The sequence below is a fragment of the Petromyzon marinus genome, chromosome 6 (assembly GCF_048934315.1).
Source record: "Petromyzon marinus isolate PM22_M1 ecotype Great Lakes invasive population chromosome 6, UKy_Petmar_22M1.pri1.0, whole genome shotgun sequence".
Lineage (NCBI taxonomy): Eukaryota > Metazoa > Chordata > Hyperoartia > Petromyzontiformes > Petromyzontidae > Petromyzon > Petromyzon marinus.
In genome coordinates, this window is record NC_133672.1 from 16157562 (window position 1) to 16176026 (window position 18465).

General features: G+C 46.9%; 1 protein-coding gene across 1 annotated transcript; it reads left to right on the forward strand.

The window, feature by feature from the left end:
* Positions 1-3220: 3220 nt before the first annotated feature.
* Positions 3221-9401, forward strand: LOC116939402 (proton-coupled zinc antiporter SLC30A1-like). Its single transcript, XM_032947682.2, has 2 exons — positions 3221-4744; positions 6361-9401. The coding sequence occupies exons 1-2, from the start codon at positions 4156-4158 to the stop codon at positions 7218-7220; spliced, it is 1449 nt and encodes a 482-aa protein (XP_032803573.1). The 5' UTR covers positions 3221-4155; the 3' UTR covers positions 7221-9401.
* The last annotated feature ends 9064 nt before the right edge of the window (positions 9402-18465 follow it).

Sequence of the window (18465 nt, forward strand, 5' to 3'; positions counted from 1 at the left end):
ATAGATGCCAGAAGGACACAGACAGATCTAACCTGGAAAAGAGTGCAAAAAAATAAATCTAAATGACTGGCGATCTCTTTGCATTTTATAGTGCTGTGTAGGTGAAGGCACAAGTGAATGAATACTCTCATAACGTTTAGTGTGAAAATGGACAAAGGGCGTAATGGCACAGAGGTATGCCATATATTTATTATGATGTTGAAAGAGAGGGAGTGCCATGGGGATCATTATCATTAACAGTCAAGTTCAACCACAGTTCTGGAAGCTGTGCTAAAGTACATTTATATAATAACAAAAATTTAAACACGCTGTAATATGAATTGTAGTACAATTATAATCAGCTAGGACATCGGCGATGAAGAGATGGTCTCCCCACATAATCGCCATCCTTCACGGTCTTGGGGCGCAGTAATCCATCTCGCTACTGCACATGAGCTAATCTGATCCCTCCATCTCGATTGTGGTCGTATTCTCGGGCAAGTTCTCTCTTTTGATTGCCATTCTGTCACCTCCTCTATCAGCCATCTTCCCTTCTATATCCTACCCAAGCCCACTTAATGTTCTTAACAGTCAACATGAGGTATCCGATTATCGTAAGTTATTTGATCAACATTTATCTTTCTATCTTTCATTGTAATTCCCGGCATTCATCTTTTCACGATTCTTAGTGTATCAGTTATTCTTCGCAAGGCATGCTCTTACACTTATCCAGCTGACGCAGAGGCTAGTAGAATCAGAAGCTACTCGGGGCCAAGGGAACTGTGGTTTATGTACCGCAATCACGAGGGATTTCGACTACAGTGGTACCCTGAAGATCGAACTTAATTCGTTCCAGAAGGCCATTCGAACACCGCTTTGTTCGAGTTCTGGTGCGTTCGATCTCCGAGGTTCTACTGTATATATATCACCACGCTGGTCAGTGCGGGTTGAGAACGCACAATGACCATGCACAAGGCCCCCAATTGCAGTTTACTCGTGGTAACGACTGAAATAATTATCACAACACAACACCACATCGTATATATAAGCTACTACTGATTCTAATTGTAATACAATACTATTAAAATTGCTACTCTGGAAGCTAGCAATATGGATTACGTTGCTGCGTGATGTACATTACTGCTCAATCATGAAAGTTTTAGTCCATGTAAACTGCAATTATTAAATTATCAGACAGCGTTAATCCACTGCTGGATGAAGGCATACCCAAGCCGTCTCGACCTCTGACGATCATCCTTTGTGATAATCCTCCTCCCACCTGCATACAAACTAATTTTATCACTCTATTTCCCCGATGGACGTCCACTTAGATGCATTCCAATACCTTGGCTGCCACTAGGTGTCATTATTCCTGACCATTTGCCATCATCCCTTCTAACCATGACGCGTCCTACCCACTTCGTTTTATTAACACAGTTCAGTAGTTTGAAATTGGAAATCAATCATTAGCATGGGATTCTCTTTCTGTCCCTCGGTGCTTGGTTATTTATTACATTTATTATTGGGCAAAGCAGACACTTTTCCTTGCCTCGTGACAACACCCTATTCTGGGCTTCCAGGTAGAGGTTGAATAACTCAGAATGTCGTAATTGGTGCAAAAGAGAAACACCTGAGGTTGTTTATTGTTGCACTTACATAACGCCGCTGAAAATAACTCTGGAAGATACTATTTACGATTTAAGCAAACTATATGCCAATGTTATGTTTAATAAAAACATACATTAAGGTAGTATAACTCCATTACATTATACATCGGACAAATAATATGACCTTGAATCGAATCTCAGCATGCAAAGAGCAGTGCAACTTGTTGCAGTCGATATTATAGTAGCAGAAGCAAAGACACCCCCCCTCCCCCCATGCTGTAATAAACAGTGTCAAGACAACGGCGTCACCTCGCAAAACGAGCAATAAGGAGACGTTGTGACTTTTAGGGGCCTCGGGAGTGAATGCTGACGTGGTCATTCACTCAGGGAAACTCTGCACTTGTAGGGCGCGGCGCGTGGTTAAACACGAGGTAGAGTGAGTTCACAGTGCTGACCCCATGGCGTGAGCAATACAGTGGGTTCATGGTGGTGACCCCATGGCGTGATCTATAGAGTGGGGTTCACGGTGATGACATGACGTGATCTATAGAGTGGGGTTCACAGTGGTGACATCATGACGTGACCTATAGAGTGGGTTCACGGTGGTGACCCCATGGCGTGACCTATAGAGTGGGTTCACGGTGATGACCCCATGGCGTGATCTATAGAGTGAGGTTCACGGTGATGACCCCATGGCGTGACCTATAGAGTGGGTTCACGGTGGTGACATCATGACGTGACCTATAGACTGGGGTTCACAGTGGTGACATCATGACGTGACCTATAGAGCGGGTTCACAGTGCTGACCCCATGGCGTGACCAATAGTGGGTTTACGGTGGTGACCCCATGGCGTGATCTATAGAGTGGGGTTCACGGTGGTGACATCATGACGTGACCTATAGAGCGGGTTCACGGTGGTGACATGACGTGACCTATAGAGCGGGTTCACTGTGCTGTGACCCCATGGCGTGACCAATAGACTGGGGTTCACTGTGCTGTGACCCCATGGCGTGACCTATAGAGTGGGTTCACGGTGGTGACCCCATGGCGTGATCTATAGAGTGGGGTTCACGGTGGTAACATGACGTGACCTATAGAGCGGGTTCACTGTGCTGTGACCCCATGGCGTGACCAATAGACTGGGGTTCACTGTGCTGTGACCCCATGGGGTGACCTATAGAGTGGGTTCACGGTGGTGACATCATGACGTGACCTATAGAGTGGGTTCACGGTGGTGACATCATGACGTGACCTATAGTGTGGGTTCACGGCGGTGACATCATGACGTGACCTATAGAGCGGGTTCACGGTGGTGACATCATGACGTGACCTATAGTGTGGGTTCACTGTGCTGTGACCCCATGGCGTGAGCAATACAGTGGGTTCACGGTGGTGACCCCACGGTGTGACCCGTGGCGGATTGCGTTCACTGTGGTGACAGACCCCATGGCGTGATCCTAAATCGCTTCACCATGCTGATACCGCGTGGTACACTGGGTTTGACCCCCCCCCCACCGCGTGGACCTCACGGAGTGACCTCGCGCCAATGCCGCCTGACCCCAATACACACACACAAAACCTTAACCGGGGCACGGTCTACCACGTGGGCGGCGGACGTGACGCACCACGGCCTTATATGGACTTCCGGGGGTGTGCGGGTCACGCGCGGACGGGCGACCGCTCGACCGGCGAGGAGGCGATAACCGGCGAGGAGGCGCTGCAAGAAGACGAGGCCGCGACCACCACCACCACCACGACGACGAACGGAGGGAGAGAGGGAGAACAACAACGAGGTGACTTCAGGATCACGCGGAGGCGAGCTCCCCAGGAGGAGGAGGAGGGAGTAGGAGGAGGAGGAGACGGGAGAGGCTGAAGGAGGAGCCAGCGCGGTGGGGCCGTGCGCACCGGGCCGGGCTGAGTGCAAAATCGGTGCGCACGGCCCCACCGCGATCACCGCCGCCGCCGCCCCGCCCGGTCCCTCATTGACAGCAGCAGCGGCAGTAGTAGCGGCAACAACAACAGCGGCAGCAGCGGCGGCACAAGAAGCGTAAGAATAATTAAAGCAACAAAGGGACGCGGTGTTGTCCGGTTACGTGTTCGTCGTCAGATTTTTTTTTAATTTCTTCTTGAGCCTCGTTTTGTGTCGTCTCGCCACTTCGGCGTCGGCGTCCAACCCGCCCGTTTCAGTCGAGCCCCGGCGAGGCCAGCAACGGCGGCGGCGTCGGCAAACAAAGGAACGCCTGGACCAAGTTTCCTTCGGCGTTATTCATCGTCGTCCCTCTTCATCTGGGTGACTTCGCTCAACTCGGCGGAGTTGTCCGTCGCCCCGAACCGCTCGATTCGCGACCCCGACGGGGAGAAGAAGAGGAAGCGGCAAAAACACGGAACGCGGGAGGATCCGTCAACCTCGTCCTCTACCCGCTCCTTCCGCCTCCTTCCGTTCCTCGCCACCGTCACCGTCTCCCCTGCTCGTGCCGCCTCGCGCGCTCCTCCAACCGCGATCGTCGTCCGTTCCATCGGTGAAGCGCGAAGGCCGAGGAGGAGGAGGAGGGAGGAGGAGAGGCAACCATGAACCCGAACCGAGCGCGCCTGATGTGCATGCTGGCGCTCACCATCGCCTTCTTCTTCGTTGAGCTGGTGGTGAGTCGCATCACCGAGTCGCTCGCCATGCTGTCCGACTCGTTCCACATGCTGTCGGACGTGATCGCGCTCTGCGTCGCCCTGGTGGCCGTCAAATTCGCGGAGCGCACCGAGTCCACGAGCAAGAACACGTTCGGCTGGATCCGCGCCGAGGTGATGGGCGCCCTGGTGAACGCGGTCTTCCTCACGGCGCTTTGCTTCACCATCGTGCTGGAGGCCATCGAGCGCTTCACCGAGCCGCGCCGCGTCGATCAGCCCCTGCTCGTGCTGGGCGTGGGCCTCGGCGGCCTCCTCATCAACCTCATCGGCCTGTGCATCTTCCGCGGCCACAGCCACGGCCACGGGCACAGCCACGGCGGCCAGGCCGGCCACGGGCACGGGCACGGCAAGAGCAACGGGTGGAAGAAGAACTCTAGCGAGGAGCGTGCCAACCCCGGGGAGACGTCGCAGTTCATCCAGTCCGTGGGTGCCGCCGAGCAGGGACCGCGCATCATCCCCGACAAAGACGCCATGGGCGGTACGGGGCCCGCACCACCACCACCACCAACCCGTTACACTTTCACACGTCGCACGCACGCATTCATTCATGTCGCATTGTTGCCGTGTTTACCATGCCAGCCTGTCACCATGTCGCGTCGTCACGATACCGTACTGTTACCATGCTTTGTGCCGTGTCACCATGTGTTACCCCTGGCCCACGCTGTTGCCATTTCAATCTTGTCAGCCTGTTTCCCATGACGGTGTACCCCTCAATCCCGTCACGTTGTTACCACGCCACCGCTTTCGGCCAATAATCTTGCCACCGTGTTAACCTTGTCGTTACTCAGTTATCATGTCACGCTGATTCATCTCGTGGTGTTTGCTCGCATGCCGTTCGTTTTGTGGCCTGGTGACCGTTCAAAACCATTAACTACAAACGGCCATGCTCGTATTAGACTTTATCCAAGCCATATCCGTGACATCGACTGCATATTCAGCTTCAACCAGTCTCATCCTCTCACCCTAGCTCAAACCACGAGCAATCCAAATCGCAACCTTACCCTAGCGCCTATTTCTGATTATGAATCGATGCCCAGGTTACAAAAAGTGGGACCGAATGCCAGCCAATCAAATTTGAATGGGGCTCCAAGCAGTGCGTGCTTTCACGTCAGTGCCCTCGCAGTAACCGTTAGGCTGTTCCATATTCACACAGCAGCAACAGCAGGAAACAGGAGGCCTCTCTTGTGCCGAACCCCCCCCCACCACACACACACATTTCCGATTTGAAAAAATAAAGATGAGGTGAGGATTGCTTCGAGCGTCTAGATGGTGGTGTGTGTGAGATCCATGAGGTCTGGAGGTGGCCGGCCATGACCCAGAAAGTGATTGGGCTTTATTGACAGCGTGGCGTAGTCTCCTTGCATCTTCCGATTTTTAATGTGTTGCGGTCGAGCTGTGGTGCTTTTGAGAAGTGAGCTCAACATCGCTGTGTCGCTTTGACACCCGGATGTGTGGCGACTTCCTGTCGAATACTGTATGCTCTAAATGCTCCATTGCTTTGAGGTTATACCAAACATTTCATGAGAGAATGTCGCTTGTTGTTGGCCATTATTAAGTGACAGTTTCTGATAATTGTTCCACATGTCTAGTGGTCTTGGCATAATGGTACCTGACCTTAAAGAAGCTGTGCCGTGGTCCCGTTTTTTTAATTAAAATATTTCAGGATAATACATTCAGATGGAACATCCATTTGCAAGGTATTGCGGGGTGTCAATTGACACGGCTCATACGAACATTTATTAAAGTAATTGAAAAATTCTATTTCATTTAAGAATATTTTAGAATTAATAATTGAGTTAAAAGTAAGCTGCTGGTCTTTGAATTATAACGAATGATTCATTTTCATAATGTTTACACCGCATTTCTAATATATGATAAGTTTGGATTTCATTTTAAACATACTTTATGCACCGCAAATGTAATATAAAATGTTTGTCCTCACAATCACAGCTTTTTCCAAAAATAGAACACATTTCTAAGAGTGATATTGAATGTAGCATCGAATGCCATATCAGGTGTGGTGACCTATTTAGTAACTACAGAGTGAGGTATGATGAATGTCGGTGTTAATATTTCTCAAATTTTCTTGTTCAGATGTCAAGTTGGCGTGCTCAGAACCTTTGCCACATGTCAACGGCAACCTGCAGAATGGCGATATGGCGACCGGTGTGGATCTGGAGATGGCAGAGGAGTCTGCTTCCCAGATGAATATGCGTGGTGTGTTCCTGCACGTGCTGGGTGATGCCCTCGGCTCTGTGGTGGTCGTGGTCAATGCAATTTTGTATCACTTTTTCCAGGATACTTGCACTTCTGGCGAAGAAAGATCCTGTTGGGTCTATTACTTAGACCCCAGCTTGTGTTTGGTGATCGTTTTCATTCTTTTGGGCACCACATTCCCCCTGCTGCGCGAGTCGGCACTGATCCTTTTGCAAACGGTGCCCAAGCACATCGATGTGCGGGTGTTGACGGAGCGACTTCGCAAGATCGAAGGCGTGCTGGCGGTGCACGAACTGCATGTGTGGCAGCTTGCGGGAAGCCGCATCATCGCGACGGCGCACATTAAGTGCCAGGGCCCGGCCTCCTACATGGAGACTGCAAAGCTTATTAAAGCTTTCTTTCACAATGAAGGCATTCATGCCACCACTGTGCAGCCCGAGTTTGCAGATGATGGCCTCTCAGGTTCGCGTATGGCTCTCTGCGACCTATCCTGCCAAACGCAGTGTGCGCCTAAGCTTTGCTGTTCTACCGGTAAAGTGATAGCTGGTGACTGGAACGGACAGCAGCAGTCTGGACCTGGAAACGGCAACAACCTAGAGACTATCCGAGAGACACCGGAGCCCAGCCGGGAGTCACCTGCACACTGTGAACTGAAGGAGGGAGACGAAATCAGCATTGACATCAAACCTGCCTCTGCGGAGGATAAAGTGGGAACAGAGAGTGAAAGCCAGATGTAACGTGTATATTTGGAAAGTCACTTTTATCCATTGGTTATGTGTGAACGTGTGTACAGGTTCATGATGAGGAGTAGGCTTAACTTTGCATTGTACCAATTCATTAACAATACATTTGGTAAGGATCTTGACAATAGATCAGCAGAGCATATATTTATTAAGTTTTCCTTTGGATAATTTGTATGAATGCAGAACTCATTCGACGATGCCAAGTTTAGCCTATTTCAAGGTTTTTTTCATGCCGTTGTGAACGCTGCGGGAGTTGACGTGCTTATTTGGTAATCGAGTGGTAAAATTGGTGGCACTTCATCAGAAATGGAGACGTAGCTCCAGTGTGACAGAATGGTCACTACTGTGCACAAAGGAATTGTGATGTGTTTTGTCATACTTCAACTTAACTACATCTTGTATCCATTTGTGGATCTCCAAACATCGCTCAATGCAATTAGAGTACTTGTAATTTAAGTATATATTGCCTTTGTATTTCGATTTTTTGTTTCATTGTTACAGTTTCACTGTAGTTTTGTGAATACTTGACTAAAAACATTTGAATGCCATCGTTTGGGTTATTGCTCTATTACCAGCAGTGCACAGTAACATTGCAAAAATGTTTCTGTTCACATTGGCTTTTTAGTGTGGATCATCAGTTGCATAACACCACGGCAAATGGTCACAGTTGACTCTTTTTTAAGAACAGAAACTTACATTGTGCCATGCTGTTTGTCTTTGAACAGTAGTAGCATAAAGTACAATCCGTTTTCTACCAGGTTTAGCTTATGCTTGCAGTGGTGTGGCAGAGGCCTCTTGCCAGTAGTGATTAATATTTCTTTAGAGGCCCCTGCACTCTTGGTGCTTTTGCAAGCTTGACCGTGCATGCAGCTTTTAGGACTATTAACTCTCCTGAGCAAAAATTAGATTTTCGAAATAACATGAAGTAAATTATAGCATTGGAAACTGGATATTTGCCTCCGATTTTTATACGTAAAAAAACACTTGTTAATGACATTAAAGAGTTAATTTTGCATAAGCAAAAGTAGACATGTTTCTGATAAATGGTGATTATGCCATGTGTCGGTCCATTCTTTTTTTTTATTGACTAAAGTGGTGGAACCACAATTGAGAGAATTGTTTCCCTCAGTCAACTCAACAATTGTAAACTTAAAGATAGTATTAAAACATACCATTGTTGTGTACTTGCTCTTTTACTTGAATTTATTTTCATTGAAGAAATTTGTGTTTGGATTCTTATTCATTAAACATTTAACTTTGATATTTGTACCGATTACATTGTTCAGCTAATCGGATTTTAAAGGCGTTTAGTTAATGTTGACTTAAATATAGGCCAAACATTGTTTTTTTTTGCTTAAAGTGATTATATTTCCCTAAAATGCTATTTATTTGGCCTATTCCGTGATTGGTTTGTGTTACTCGGCTACCCATTAAATGACGTTTAAAGAAATTAAAGCATTATTTGAGCTCATTTGCCTTTTTTCTCCCACTGAAACTGGACGAATGGAACTGGCCACATTGCCACTTATGAATGCATGCTAATTGCGAGGTGGAGAATAAAATTAAAAAAAAAACTTCTACCCTTTAAAGTAATAATTACAGCTTCTATAGCACCTTGCATAAAATCTCAAGTAATGGACTAAACATTAGTACAACGGCCCAGGTCCACTGATGTCAACATTTGAATGTGATTACAGAGGAGGCCTCATTTGCCTCGTTCACATCTAAATGTATATTTTGTGAGTGGTGAATTAAATGTCTAAATATGCAAAAAGTTAAGTTTTTTTTTAGTTTTACAAAAAAGGGGAGATTTCCTGTGGATTTCACTGCAAACACATCTGAGTGAATAGTCATAAAAGCTGGACTTCGGTTTTACTATTAAAAAAATCACATTTGCCCTCATTTACGAGTGGCAGATAAATTGTGTATTTGAATAATTTTTATTTCTTAGTATTTTGCGTGGTTGGGTGAAAATTTACTATTCAGTGTTCTGATTGTTGTGTATGTTATGCAAAGTTTTTCAAACATCATTGTTTTATTTGTCTACACTACTTTAGCTGTTTGTAGCTGGTTCTTGAATAATATTTTTATGTATAGCTCTTTCCATTTCTAAAAACAATCGCTATAACCTTGTCTTTTTAGATTCATACCTCATTAAAGTGCGCTTTAAAATTACCACTTGTAATTTCATGCTGTTTATCATTTCATGACATTCAGCACACCATCTGCAACAGCTAAGGCTGATTTAGAAGATGCATGGTTTGTATCGTTAACTAATAGTATGGTGGCTCATCCAAAATAAAAAAAAAATTATAGACCTGTATTGAGGTATTTTAAAAATTAAAAGCTTGTAAATACTATACAATGTGCAACTAGACTCCACCCTAAAATGATTGCGCTTTTGTATTCTCAAAAGTGACTACCTCAAAAGCAGGCAGCAGTGTATTTTCAAATCAGCACAAGTGTAGCTATTTAGAAAGAAAACCCTGCCAATTCTGTACTCCATATTTAATAATTTGTTAAAGTTTAATTACCCAACAGTATGTGCTCTCATGAAATTAACAATTAACAGGTATATGTGCTGATTACGTGAACTGGTGACAATAAAAAAACTGGCAATTTTACAGCATGCCAGGGCTGGATTTTCCCTGCATAGTGCATATTTTTTTAGATGTAATTAATACATTTTCCTGCATAATCGGCCAGGTGATTTATGCTATTAGCCTGTGAAGTAGGCCAATGTATTATTGGCTGACGTTTACTTTAAAATTATCATCTTTAAAGACTACTTTTCCTGTGCAAGCATCCAGTTTATAATTGAGCACCTTACACGAAAACTGTATACACATACTGTATATTAACTTATTGATCTGGGAAATATGGGACAAACGGATTTTTAAACGTCTATCTTGGGGAACAAAGTTAAGTCGCGCACAGAGATCGCATGAATAAAGTGGTTCCCATGTACAACGTTGACGGAGCTGTAACATTAACTATCAATTTAAATTCACTGTAATTTGGCAATCTTTCTTGGTATGATTTAGATGCGGCACAGCAGTGTAATAATTAAATAGTTTACACTGACTGGATGTTGCTTTGTCATCCCAACTTTTAACTAGAAAACCATATTGACACTTTTGAGAAATGTTTGACACCAAGTAACCCCCTATTCCGTGAGAGCATCATGTCCTTCGTTATTGTGCTGGAAAAGTACTCGAATGTGTTATCTGCTGAAGCATGTGATCGTGTCGTATGCCAAGGGTCACGATTCCGCATCTCCGAGCTTATGACCGCGTGCGTTGCCTGGCCAACAATCGTCCTTTTTTTCTTTCACACACTGCCATTGTGGGAGAACCAATGTCTTCACATTGACATCTGTAGCACGATGCATGTGCTTGTTTCACTTGAATAGAGTGCTTGTGTGTGTTTTACTGCCATTAATTTAACACCCAGAATCAAAACCAGAAGAGACAAGGAGATGCACTCTTATTAATAATGTTCACATTCACAGTGAACGGTTTTTTTTAATTGTTTTGGAAAAAAAACTGAAGCACAAATGGAGAGCGTATAAATAATCCGAATGAATTGTAATTTTTTTTACAGTGAATGGATATACAATATGGAAATTATTGTAGAACTTACAAAGTTGGGATGAAGATAAATACAGTTTGAGCAAAACAAGTCATACATAACATGATTGCTAAACAAACAAAAAGATGGAGTGCTTCTAACAAACTGCGGTTAAAAGAAAATATAGTTTTCGATTCTTGCATATTATCTGCTTTAACATAGGTGGAAACATAGACGAAGAAATTGGGACAAAGGCAGAAGCATGACAGGATATATTCTAAGAATTAGAGACAAAACTGGGGACACGTGGACGAGAGAACAAATGCTTTTTCGTGACAATACTTTAAGAAACGTGGGCTTGGGCAAAACATTTGCTAGAAGGGATGATGGACGAGTTGACGGAATAGCAGCCAAAGCTAAGAACACGCCCGAGAGGATGACCAGAGATGGTGCGATGGGATAATCTTATGTGCAGACGAGACTTGTTCAGCTGTGGGCTGATCATGGCTGATAATGATGCTTAAAACAAACGGTTTTTTTAACATTTTATATTTTACAAATGAATGGAGATGCGCGGTTTATAGGTTAGACATTTGATGAAGTAATGGTTAAAAAGTAGTCACACAAGGCACAGTTTCCCAACAACAAATTTTCTGCAACTTAAATCATGAGGAACAAAACAAAAACTCAACGCATTCGTCAATAATTGCTTTAGAAGGAAAATATATATAAAAGGTGCCGTTTTGAGCAATGGCCCTTATACATTGCACAAACAGGCCAGGGGAATAAGAGTGGATAAGAGTTGGAGACTACACTTTAAAAAATGCTTCTTGATGAACAGTTTTTACATTGGCATATGAACAGTTACATATTAGTGGCTATTGAGCAACAGAAACATGCTTCAATAATCACAAATGTAAGACTAACAATAAAAATGTGCAGTTTCCAACTAATCCACTATCTCTGGCCTATGTTTACAGTGAGGGAAAAAAGTATTTGATCCCCTGGTGATTTTGAACGTTTACCCACTGACAAAGAAATGATCAGTCTATAATTTGAATGGTAGGTTTATTTGAACAGTGAGAGACAGCATAACAACAAAACTGAAAAACGCATGTCAAAAATGTTATAAATTGATTTGCATTTTAATGAGGGAAATAAGTATTTGACCCCCTCTCAATCAGAAAGATTTCTGGCTCCCAGGTGACTTTTATACAGGTAACGAGCTGAGATTCGGAGCACACTCTTAATGGGAGTGCTCCTAATCTCAGCTTGTTACCTGTATAAAAGACACCTATCCACAGAAGCAATCAATCAGATTCCAAACTCTCCACCATGGCCAAGACCAAAGAGCTCTCCAAGGATGTCAGGGACAAGATTGTAGACCTACACAAGGCTGGAATGGGCTACAAGACCATTGCCAAGCAGCTTGGTGAGAAGGTGACAACAGTTGGTGCGATTATTCGCAAATGGAAGAAACACAAAAGAACTGTCAATCTCCCTCGGCATGGGGCTCCATACAAGATCTCACCTCGTGGAGTTGCAATGATCATGAGAACCGTGAGGAATCAGCCCAGAACTACACGGGAGGATCTTGTCAATGATCTCAAGGCAGCTGTGACCATAGTCACCAAGAAAACAACTGGTAACACACTACGCCGTGAAGGACTGAAAACCTGCAGCGCCCGCAAGGTCCCCCTGCTCAAGAAAGCACATATACATGCCCGTCTGAAGTTTGCCAATGAACATCTGAATGATTCAGAGGACAACTGGGTGAAAGTGTTGTGGTCAGATGAGACCAAAATGGAGCTCTTTGGCATCAACTCAACTCGCTGTGTTTGGAGGAGGAGGAATGCTGCCTATGACCCCAAGAACACCATCCCCACCGTCAAACATGGAGGTGGAAACATTATGCTTTGGGGGTGTTTTTCTGCTAAGGGGACAGGACAACTTCACCGCATCAAAGGGGCGATGGACGGGGCCATGTACCGTCAAATCTTGGGTGAGAACCTCCTTCCCTCAGCCAGGGCATTGAAAATGGGTCGTGGATGGGTATTCCAGCATGACAATGACCCAAACACATGGCCAAGGCAACAAAGGAGTGGGTCAAGAAGAAGCACATGAAGGTCCTGGAGTGGCCTAGCCAGTCTCCAGACCTTAATCCCATAGAAAATCTGTGGAGGGAGCTGAAGGTTCGAGTTGCCAAACGTCAGCCTCGAAACCTTAATGACTTGGAGAAGATCTGCAAAGAGGAGTGGGACAAAATCCCTTGAGATGTGTGCAAACCTGGTGGCCAACTACAAGAAACGTCTGACCTCTGTGATTGCCAACAAGGGTTTTGCCACCAAGTACTAAGTCATGTTTTGCAGATGGGTCAAATACTTATTTCCCTCATTAAAATGCAAATCAATTTATAACATTTTCGACATGCGTTTTTCTGCATTTTGTTGTTGTTTTTCTGTCTTTCACTGTTCAAATAAACCTACCATTAAAATTATAGACTGATCATTTTCTTTGTCAGTGGGCAAACGTACAAAATCAGCAAAAAATCAAATATTTTTTTCCCTCACTGTACGTGCTACGAAGAAGGGTCAAGAGCCCGAAGCACCGTCGATTATATATTTAAATTTAAGGCAGTGTTATCGAATAATGTTTTGAGTTTGTTATTTAAACAGCACCGTAATTGCAGTATCACCAAATCACGTTTTATGAGGAATATTTACCATAACACTAATAAATGTATACGGTGCTCTCATACATACAATTAAATATTAAATATATATGAGTGACGAGCCCAAAGGGTTGAATCTGAAATAATGTATACATGTGTAGTGACGTTAAGGGTGTCACTATGGTGGTAGCGCCAGGCACTGTCATAACAGTGCTACTGTGTGTCCGAAACCTTTCTCTGGGGCCAGAGTGATTATGGCATGTGAACGGGCCCTAGGGGGCATAGTCCTGGTGACGGCCTGAGAGAGGGCAAGTCAGGACATGGTAGTCTGGGTGAACCCGAGAGGGCACGTGACCGGGACAGGGTAGTGAGGGGGGCCCGAGGGGGGCTTGAGGGACACGTGACGCTCCGTCGAGATCCTTCGGGAAAGGTCTCGAAGGGGCGTGGCCGAAAGAGGAGCGAGGCCACGCTCAGGAGCATAAAGGGGCAGTCCCGAGAGCGTTCTGGGCTCATCCGTGGAATCATCCTGGGGTCCTGCGTCTCATCGTCTCTGGGTCTTCAGGCTTTGCTCGGCATCGTGGGTCAGGCAGCATGTACGCTGACCGACCCGTTCATGTAGTTAATCCGCTACTCACATAGTTAACCGTATAGTTATCACTTCGGTGTTGAACTAGTGTACGTTTATGTAGTTAGCCCTGTTGAGGTGTTGTAATAAACATGTTGCCTCCAACTTCAGTGTGTGGCTCCGTACAACACACTACAACGAGTCAGAAGTGTTAAGAAATATTGTTAGGTGATAGCCTAGTGTAGAGATGTTAATTAGGAGGAAACTACTCACCAAGCCGTCTTCGGACAAGGAAGATGATGACGGGGTGTTTCCCCAGTCGGCTCCGGCTCATCAAGCCCCGGAGATCGGGCACGAGGAGGACCTGCCGCCGATGCAGCGGGCCGACATGGACCTCGCCGCTTCGCCGCCGCCAAGGAGGGTGCGCTGATCAAGGAATGACTGCCTCGGCGACCTTCTGACCGCTGTGGTGGCTTTGGCCGCCGTCCTGAAGAAGGAGGATGACGACGACACGCCGGAGTCGCGCCGAAAACTCTCCGCCGTCGCTGCCTCCCGCGCGCGGGAAACCGAAGGAACACGGCCCGCGCAAGCGGCCGCCATTTTGACGAGCGGGCGGGACGGGGTTCCAGCCAAATTGGACCTCCCGCCAAAAGCGCCGTCTCAAGACCGCGCTCTCAAGAAGAAGCTTCCGTTCGTCCGGGAGTTTGCGGCTGCGGGTGGCGACTGGGAAGCCTTCCGACGCCGTTTCGCCGCCGCCTGTGATCTCTCGGGATGGACGAAGAAGGAGGCGCTGCGGGCGCTTCCCACAGCACTGGATGACGACGTCTTGGTGGCTTTCGACGCCATCCCGGACGAGGACAAGTCCACGCTGTCCCAAGCCCTTGCTCATTTGGGGGCGATTTTTGCTCCTCCATCGAACAAGTGGCAGAAGTTTGCCACGCGAAGGCGGGGAGAGGTCGAGACGCCCCTTGCCTTCCGCAGCGCGCTTCCTGGCGCTGGCAAAATCGGCATACCCCGGGATGGACCAAGTGGAGAGAGACTCACTCAAGACCTCCTGTCTTCACTCAAAGTCGCGCGATGCCTGGAGGTGCACTTCAACACCCAGCGACGCGCCACCGTGGCCCTCCGAGGACGATGGAGCACCCGAGAACAGAGAAAATCTTCGAGTCTGCGCTTCCCTTCCCGGTGTAAAGGGGAGGACGGCAGACGCGAGTCATCAAGGCGGCCGGGACCAACCGGAGGGGCCCTTCCCTCGCCAGAGGGATGATCCGGTCGTCTACTTCAGGTGTGGCCTGCCGGGACACGTCTCCATGGGCTGCCGCGCTCGACAAGGGAGACCCTTCACGTTGCCGCCATCCTACGGTGGACCGTCCTTCTCTCCGCTGGGTCCTCATGCAAGTCGCGGCGCACCACACACAGCCCTCGCAGTCACTTCACGCATCGGGTTTGGAGTCGTGGGTCCTGCGTTTTTGCCAGGGTGCGTCGCGTGTTGGTCGGGTTGTTGGCCTTGGGCCGCCGTGTTATCGCCGCGGTGGCGGGATCATCCGCTGTTATCAGGAATTTCGAGGGTGTGGAGGTGCGGGTGCTTGTTGATACCGGTGCATTCGCGACCATCATTTCGGAAATGATTTTTAATTGTTTGCCGCCAAAATCGCACACCATTCGGCCCGTTAACATCCTATGTTTTGCCGCGAAAAGAACAGTCCTTGGGGATTATTGGCCAGATATCGGCTACAGTCTGCATAGGTGACATTCGGTAATGGGTCCTGTACTTGTTTAAACGTCCCTAGCCATACCCTGCCTGTTAGGGACCGATTTTCTAGGGAAAATGCCACTGAAGTTCCTTGTGGATCAAGGCTTCATTGAGTTGCCATCGGACCGCCGAATGGCGTTTCTCAATTCCGCACGGCTAATGCATCGGTCCTAGTGCTGGCCAAACTGTAAAAATTCCCCCCGGTCCACAGATGCTCATTCCCTTGCGCCTGAAAAAACAACTCGACTGGAAAACGACTACGGAAGGGATGTTGTTGGTTCCCTTCATCAAGGCTGCTCATGGTAGAACTTTATTGTATGCGCGGACTTTGGTGGCAAACGATCATGAGCCATTTATCCAGCTTTTGAACATTGGCTCGGTCACGTCTGTCATACAAGAGAGTACTCTTTTGGCTTACACGTCAGCCGCATGTCGCGAGGGGAAAAACGGGACTGTTGGAGTTGCAGCGGTTGCGGAGCAGGGTGAGGAATGTGACGAGTCATGGATTGACGCACTCTGCTCCAAAAGCCCGGATTTATCCGCGGCACAGAGGCTCGAGTTGCGTGCGGTTTTGAATGCATTTTCTGACTTTTGAGTAAATCTAAATATATTGGTTGCACGCCGCTGTTACATCACCACATCGATACGGGGAACGCCGCTCCCATTCGCCTAAACCCATACAGATTGAGTCCCAAGGAGAAAGACCGCGTGCGTCATGTGGTCGACGAGATGTTGGCCGCTGACAATTTCTCCATCAAACAGTCCATGGGGGGCACCCATTGTGCTTGTTTAAAAGCAGGACGGGAGTCTGAGGTTTTTCGTCGACTTCCGCAATCTCAACAAAGTCTCCGTGGCTGATGCGTACCCGCTCCGACAGATGGATGACTCGTTTGACGCTTTGTCGGGGGCGCGTTTCTTCTCCACCCTTGATTTACTGTTTGGATTCTGGCAGTTGCTTTTGGACGACAGCTGTAGACCTAAGACCGCATTCCGTACACCCCAAGGGTTGTTCGAGTTTAACCGGCTCCCGATGGGACTTCACTCGGCCCCTGCCATGTTCCAGAGGTTAATGGAGTTGGTATTGGCGGGACTCCAATGGGACGCTTGTCTAATTTACCTCGACGACGTCATTGTTTTCGAACGTACGTCCGAGGAACACCTGTGGAGGTTGCAGGCAGTTTTTCTCAAAATGCGGGCTGCAAAGCTAAAATTTTAACCGCAGAAATGCCATTTGCTCCAAAGGTCGGTCCGGTACCTGGGGCACATTGTCAGCGAATCCGGGATATCGACAGACCCTGATGAAACTGCGTGCATACGCACAAGGCCAACCCCCAAGTTGGTGGAGCGTGTGGTTGCGTACGGGAGTAGAGTACTGTCCCCGGTGGAGCAGCGCTACTGTGTGACGTGCCGTGAGCTGCTGGCTATACTCTTTGGTTCTTTCGGTAAAGTCACATAGAAAGAAATTAAATAAAATAATAATAGAATACGAAGTTTCGATTGCAACACAAGCAACCATCATCAGGTACAAATGAATGAGAAAACAAACATAGTAAACTTGGAAATATAATGCAATACAACACAGAGAGTCGGCCAACACAAGTCAACACCCCACCTGATTGATTACGTTCTTCCAAAGATTGCTAAATTTGAGAGAAAGACAAAACACAGACACGGAGACACACAAACACACAGAGAGAGACTCACACAGAGACAAACAGAGAGAGACTCACACAGAGACAAACAGAGAGAGACATACACATAGGCACACAGAAAGACGTCTCTGTGTCGAGGCCTTAAATAGAGAGAGAGGGGGGGGGCAGAGGGTGGAGTTGTGTGGAATTCCTGCCCATAGCAGACGGACGAGCTGGACCCTGGACTTCTAAACAAACAAGCACGGAGCTTTGTGTGGAATTCCTGCCCATAGTGGCAGGAATTCACTAAAATTAGGAAGAGTAATTCCTGCAGTCACGAAAGCTTTGAATCTAGTTTGAACCACCTCTACGGGGAGGGTTTGCCGTGCTTATTTGTTTCACACACAACTTATAATTGAGCAATCTTTGGAAGAATGTAATCAACCAGGCTATGCGTTAACCGTGTGCGAACCGACTCTGTGTTGCATTGCATTACACCAGTGTTGTCATCATGGGCTGTACAGCAGCGTCTCCGATTACCACACGTTCGAGCATGTGGTTAGTCACACATTTACCATACATTTAAACCGTACACAAAATAAAAATACTGCACTATTGTTTTGGCGGATATATTGTGACTTTGGATTACTTAAAATGGTAAATGTGTTGCACCCAACAAGACACGCACCCAACAACGCAGGTAAATGTTCAGCCCTGAATTTGTGTTTCTCATACCTCCCCGAGCAGAGGTAAAAGGGGCTTCTACTCGGGGAGGAGCTCCAAGTGAGCCCTTATAAACTATTTGTCCCACTCTACGCTGGCCACATGTCTTGGAGGTTGGAGTACCCACACTTGACCTCCAGATTGCCTGTGAATAACACGTGAATAAAAAAAAGCAAGTGACCCATGCATTACATAAGATTGCCTTAGTTGTAATTAGGAACATACACTTTAGGGATACTTGAAGCTCTGTTAAATACAACTTATTCTTTGGGTCTTTGGGTAAAGTCAATTTATTTTCTTTGAACCTATCTACGTGACTTTAACAA

Bases quoted from the DNA above. Each gene is read 5' to 3' on its own strand.
- LOC116939402 (XM_032947682.2), top strand. From the start codon at position 4,156: ATGAACCCGAACCGAGCGCGCCTGATGTGCATGCTGGCGCTCACCATC. The intron at 4,745-6,360 runs GTACGGGGCCCG...TTTCTTGTTCAG, and splicing joins CGACAAAGACGCCATGGGCG to ATGTCAAGTTGGCGTGCTCA.